General features: G+C 56.3%; 1 protein-coding gene across 1 annotated transcript in view; it reads left to right on the top strand.

Moving 5' to 3' along the window:
* The first annotated feature begins 2,157 nt into the window (after positions 1–2,157).
* Positions 2,158–6,289, top strand: part of ANKMY1 (ankyrin repeat and MYND domain containing 1) — a 31,729-nt gene continuing 27,597 nt past the window's right edge. Inside the window, exons 1-4 of the mRNA XM_013004387.1 lie at positions 2,158–2,167; positions 2,816–2,978; positions 3,591–3,780; positions 4,648–4,791. Of these exons, the coding sequence (XP_012859841.1) occupies positions 2,158–2,167; positions 2,816–2,978; positions 3,591–3,780; positions 4,648–4,791 (507 nt within the window). The remainder of the gene's footprint in view (positions 2,168–2,815; positions 2,979–3,590; positions 3,781–4,647; positions 4,792–6,289) is intronic.

Raw genomic sequence — 6,289 nt, 5'->3', positions numbered from 1 at the left:
GTATGCGTGTATGGTTGCCGTGTGTGTGTGTGTGTGTGTGTGTGTGTGTGTACGAGCTGGAGCGGTGGGTGTGGGGGTCTGGTTTTAATGACTTGGTGAGGCAGTGGCAGCTCATGGTAGAACTCTCGCCTTCCACGCAGGACACCCGGGCCTTGCTCCCTGCTGGGAGCGTGCACCTCCCTGGGTCTGTGGCCTGTGTGTGGCTGGGGTGACGGATCGGGAAGAAAGGCTTGGAAAGGCAGTGAGCCCTGTGCACTGCAGTCTCCGTGTGCGGTCGTGCTTGCGCATGCGCAGGACGAGCAGCGTGTCCATCCATCCGTCCATCCATCGTTGTCGTGTTTGATTCGAGGCTGGTTCCACTGCAGCTGACCACGCCTCCCAAGCTGGCTGTGGTCACTCATCGGCCTGCAGTGCTGGCCAGGGTGCCTTTCACTACTGCTTCCCTGCCATGTTTGTTACCTGCTTAAGAGTAAAACCAACCTTTGTGCCACGTCTCCGCGCCTTATTTTCCGCCTACCCACTGCCCACGCGCGCCCATTCCAGCGCGGGGCTGCCCTCCAGGACAGGCAGGGCAGCCCCTGTGGGTTTCCAGGGCCATGGATCTTTACAGGTGCAGACGGCCTCGTTTTTCTCCCTGGGAGCGACTGGTGGGATTAACTGCCGGCATCGTGGTTAGCAGCCCAGTGCTTACCCCAGTGGACCACCATGGTCAGCACCGTTCATCTGAAACAGAACTCTTTCCTATTCACCATCAAGTTTACCAACTCCCCGAAAACTCTTAAAATATTCTTCTTAGACATTTCCAATGATAGTAACCTGATTTTTAAGTGAAAACATTTTTGAATATATGCTTTGTATGTTTTAGGGACCCTGGAGGCCTGGTGGTTATGGGTTGGGCAACTAATCTCAGGCTCAGTTGCTCAAATCCACTAGCTGGTCCGTAGGAGAAAGATGAGGCTGTCTGCTCCCTAAAAGATTGACAGCCTCAGAAACCCAGAGGGACAGCCCTCCTCGGTCTTTTAGGGTCACTGTGAGTTAGAGTTGAGTTGATGGCAGGAGGTAAAAATATTGCTTTTATTTTATTTATTTGCTTTTTAATCATTTTACTGGGGCCTTATACAACTATTATCATAGTCTATACATACATCCATTGTGTCGAGCACATTTGTACATTTGTGGCCCTCATCCTTGGTAAAAATATTTTTTAAGATTGTTTTCTTCTTTCACTTTTTGGAAAGCTGAGGGGATATTCGTAGTCAGACATAGCGAATACAGTACCACGAGCACAACACTTCCTGGCCTCGTGCCTTCCTCCCCATCCCTGTTTGAGCCTGGTGTTGCAGCCACTCTGGCCATCTGTCTCCTTGAGATTCTTCCTCTTTTGCACGATCTACTTTACCAAGCATGGAACGGTCTGTCCTGATAAACTTGCCCCAAGGGTGTGAGACAACATCTCGCCATCCCACTTTCTAAGGAGCGCCCTGGCTGGGCTTCTTCCGAGACAGATTTGTTTGTTTTATTGGTAGACAGTACAAGACAGCTACTTGGCCAACCGACTGGGAACAACCCATATTTACGTCCGTTACAAAGACAGTTGACACAACAGAATGCTCAAATTATAGCACAATATCACTGATAGCACACACAGCTTCCTCTGGTCCTGACACCACATTCTTCTTCAGCTGGTCCAGCTTCTTGGACCATTTTCCATGATGCCTGTCATTTGAATTTTAAGTCGCATAGTTTTCTCTGGTTCGTTCAAATGAGGTTCTAGAGGAGCACAGTGAAATGTTTTGGGGTTCCCATTTTCCACAACATTATCCAGATTGTGTTATGATCCACAGGGTGGAATGCCTTTGCACGGTCAATAACTCACAAGTAGACATCTTTCTGGAATGCTGCGCGTGCAGGCAAGATCCATGTGGCATCAGCAATGAGAGCCCTTGTTTCAAGGCCGACCTTGTGGCTGACAGGCAAACACAGGTCCCACTAAGCCACCTGGGCTCCGCTCTGCTCCTCGGGGTTGGGTGTGACCGGGGGCACGGGGACACTTTGTGCCTGTTTCCCTGGGCGCACGGGTGCAGTGAGTGTGCAGAGTGCCAGAGCCTGTGTAGGTCTCGGGGATCTGAAGGCGTGCGACTAGGGAGGGGTCGGGTGATGTCGACACGTGAGCTCACAGAGGGTGGTGGGCGGGGCCGTACCTTCACGGCCTGGCGGGGATTGGCGCGGCTGCTCACGTGGGCGTCTCCAGGGCAACCCGACGCGGTCCCGGAAGCTGGCTGCTGGGGGAGTGAGTCGTCTTGGTGGGCGTGGTGGGCTCACTGTTGGCTGTGCGCCCCGGTGCGCTTGGTTCCTGAGGCAAGGGCAGCGAGACTCGGTGAGGCACCCAGACCGCGGGTCTGGGGTCCCCGAGCTCCGCCGGTCCCTGAGGGCCAGTGGGATCCAGGGAGGCATTAGGGACCCCAACCCCACGGGTGGGCTGGGGGATGCGCGCTGCTTGGCCCCACTTCCTTGCTGCGTGTTCGCGAGCACTCAGGGGACTGGAGATCCCGCAGTCCGCCCCACCCCCTATCGTGACCCCTGTCGCGTGGCCTGAAACGGAGGGCGGCCCCATCCCAGGGACAGGGTCACCTTTGAGCGGCGCGCAGGTTAGCTCAGGGATGCCACGCCCTGGGTGGCGTTTGACTCGGGTGGAGCGTGGTGGGCTGCGGTTCCAGGGAGGGGGCTTCGCTTCCTGGCATCACAGGGCTGGAGCGCGTCGCCGGCGCCCACGTGCGCCACCTGAGGACACGCGCCCTCCCCGCTTTGCTTGCAGGTGGGAAGGAGCGCGCCATGGCACTTTCTGGCTCAGGTTCGGCCTTGGGCCTGGAGGCGTCGGGGTCTCGCAGCTCCCGTGCGCCCCTGGTGGAGAGGGGCAGTGAGCCCGCCGCTGCCGAGGCCCCGGGGAGCCCGAGGGACCCCTCCTCCTTCACCCCAAGGTGAGCTGCTGGAACGCTGCTGTTACTGAGGTTCCGGTGGGGGGTAGGGTTCTGCCTTCTCCCCGAAACTTAATGGGCACCTTTCATATAAGAGCAAGCCACCAGGGTCTGAGCTTCTCCTGTCCCTGAATCCTTAAGTCCCTCTGCCCACCTTGCTTGTTCAGTCACTGCCCCTTAAGTTGCTCACAGATCCTCCCTTGGCCTAGAAGGTTCTACTCTGGCTTAGACCTTTCTCAGCCCATGTCCCCAGGGTCTGCTCCTGTCGGCCTGGGGTGCAGCAGCATCTTGGGAGAGAAGGGCCAGGGGCGTGGGGCCAGGCTGGAGGGAGAGGGGCCAGGGGGTCCCCGGCACTGACACGAGTCCATGTGGACAGAGGGTTTGGCCTCCATGGCCTGGCAGCCACTCACCTGGGCAAACAAACGGACAGAGTTTGCCTTCACTGTACTACCACCTCCGGGGATGCACCACACCCTTGGTGCCTCAGTTTCCCTCTCTGTGGCATGCTGACAGCCACAGCCCACGCCCCCTGAGTGGTGAGAAGAGGAGGAGGTGTGGGAGGTGGGGCGGCACTGGGCCACCACTCATCACTGTACCCCCTGCCTGCCTCCCCAGGGACCTGGAGGCGGCCCTGGGCATGGAAGATGAGGAGTCCGAGGGGCCCCTGCAGGAGCAGGACCTGGGAGAGGCTCGGGTGCAGCTGGTGCAGGGCCAGCAGGAGTGGAGGGATGGCTGTGTCTACCGAGGCCAGTTCGGCCTGCAAACCAAGCTGGGCTTTGGCGAGTTCTCCTGGCCCACTGGGGAGGTCAGTGCTGGCCGTTTCCACACCTCCCTGGGCCCAGTGGGTGGGGGATTATCCCCGGGGCAGGTGCTCGACCCAGTGGGGTTCTCTCTGGGGAAGAGCCTGCCCCAGTGAAGCGGGGAGTTCCCCATGGGGGTTCCTAGGGCCAGTGCCCAGCCCAGTGGGACTTCCTGGGACAGGTGCCTGGCCCCTTGTGGGGCTCAGTCCTTAGCTCAATGAAATGAAAACATCAGACTATGGGTTGGAGTGGCTACAAGACAAACTCCTGGAAGTTGCGGGTGCTGGCCTAGGTCCGTGGGTTGTTGGCCTGGGGTCCGTGGGTGCTGGCTGAGGAAGCGGTGGGTGCAGCCTGGTTCTTGTCCTAAGCTGCAGGCAGCTGGGTACGTGTTGTCAAGATGGCCAGGAACCTGAGATAGACAGAGTCTAGGACAGAGGAGTGTGGAGATGCAAGGGTGGCTGCCCAGCTGGGGGACAGGGGGATGGCAGGCTGTGCTGGGTTGTGCCAGAGACCCTGGGGCTGAGTGTGCCCTAGGGGCTGTCTTGCCCCCAGTGCAGCCTGTGGTGCAGGCTTTGCGCCAGGGTCCAAATGCAGCCAGGATGTTTGGCACCTGAGCTGCACCACTATGCCAAAGAGCTCCTGCTGGTCTTTGCAGCCTGTCCTGTGGGGAACAACAGACAGCCAGGAGTGATCCACAGGACACCCACCCCGGGTGAGCCGGTGACCAAGCCTCATGTCACCTTGGCCACGGGAATTTGAAACCAGCCCCACAGAGGGCCCCGTTCCTTGCTAATCTCTGTCCTGCCCGCTCTGGGGTGGCTGGGAGAGGAACTTCTCTGAGGTGAAGCCTGGCTGACTGCCCTTCTCTGCAGATGTACCAGGGCCATTTCTACCGTGACCACCTCCATGGCCTGGGCACCTATACGTGGCCTGGGGGCACCAGTTTTACCGGCACCTTCTACCTGAGCTGCCGAGAAGGCCTCGGCTCCCTGTCCCTGAAGTCCAGGCTCTTCCAGGTGCGGCTGCCACGGGGTGTTGGGCAGTGGCCAGAGGCGGGGGGCCCTGATTGGACGAGAGATTGCTTTCTTAGTGTCACTGGTTATGCAAGTAGCCAGTGGCCACCAGGAGGTGGACCTCTCATTGTGCTAGCCACAAGGGCACAGGGAAGCCTGCTGGCCTCGCCCCAAGACGGGAGGAGAAGCGGGGTGTACCCAGGGTTAGAACGCCTCACTGGCCTCGCTGGTCAGCCAACAACCAGCTGCCAATTCTCCCACCCTCGCCCCTTGCCTGGCCTACCCTTGGCTTCACAAATGTAGTCACCGTCAGAGTCCCTGGCAGCGTGGTGGTTACATGCTAGGCTGCTAACCGCAAGGCCAGCAGCTTGAAACCACGAGCCGCTCCGTGGGAGAAAGATGAGTCTCTCTACCCCGTCAAAGAGCGACTGCTCAGAAACGCACAGGGGCGGCTCTACCCTGTCTTAGGGCATCGCCCAGGCTGGAACGGACGCAGTGGCAGTGAGTTTGGTTGTTGTTGTTTTGTCTTGTTTTGTCTTCAGACTCCCCATGGGGAGCGTGCTCCAGGGCACCTGGCCACCTTTTGCTTGTGCAAAAATCTGTGTATTTCTCCTTCTTTCTTAAGGGGACCATCCAGGATGACAAATCCAAGATTGTCCGTTTTCCCCAAGCCAGTGGACTCAAAGTGCCACTTTGAAGACTCTTCTCCTCTCCTGTCCCCTTCTCTTTCTCCTCCTCCCCTCCTTCTTTCCTTCTGCCAGTGCTTGTCTGACCTGCCTCCTGCCCCCTTGCCTACACTGGGTCCCTGGCTGAGGGCACCTGGGTTGGGCCTGCGTGGTTATAGCTGAGATCCATTCTTTTTTTTTTAATCATTTTATTGGGAGCTCTTACAGATAATATAACAATCCATAATTCAATTAGATCAAGCATAATTGCACAGTTGCTACCACCATCAGTTTCAAAACATTTTCTTCTTGAACTCTTTGAAAGCAGCTCCCTTTTATCCCCTCCCTCCCCCAGCATGCCCCCCAGGAGCCCCCACTATTATAGGATATATTATTATTGCAGGATCTTACATCATACAGTGTATCTATTCACCTACATTCTGTTATTCGTTCCCGAGTGGGGTTATACAGTAATCATTGCTCAGTTCCCCCTTCCCCCTTCCCCTCCCTCTCTTCCTGTACCCTCAGGGAATCATTACTCCTGTTACTATTTCTGAAGGGTGTATTTATCTTGGATTTCATGCATTGAACAACCTTAGTTATACAAATGAGCATGTGGCAGGTCTAGCAAGATTAATGAGGTAAAACTAAGAACATAATAGTAAGGGGAGGAAATATTAAAGAACTAGAAGATGGTTATGTGTTTCATCAGTGCTGTACTGCACCCTATATGTATTAGTCTAGGTACTTTGGAGAAACAAAACCACAGCAACTCATGTATAAGAGAGAGTTTTATGTAAAGAAAATGTGCATCACGAAAACATCCCAACCCAATG

This window comes from Echinops telfairi, unplaced genomic scaffold (assembly GCF_000313985.2).
Source record: "Echinops telfairi isolate 266 unplaced genomic scaffold, ASM31398v2 ScPeMD7_3;HRSCAF=10, whole genome shotgun sequence".
Taxonomy (NCBI): Eukaryota; Metazoa; Chordata; class Mammalia; order Afrosoricida; family Tenrecidae; genus Echinops; species Echinops telfairi.
This window is presented reverse-complemented; position numbering and strand designations above follow the sequence as displayed.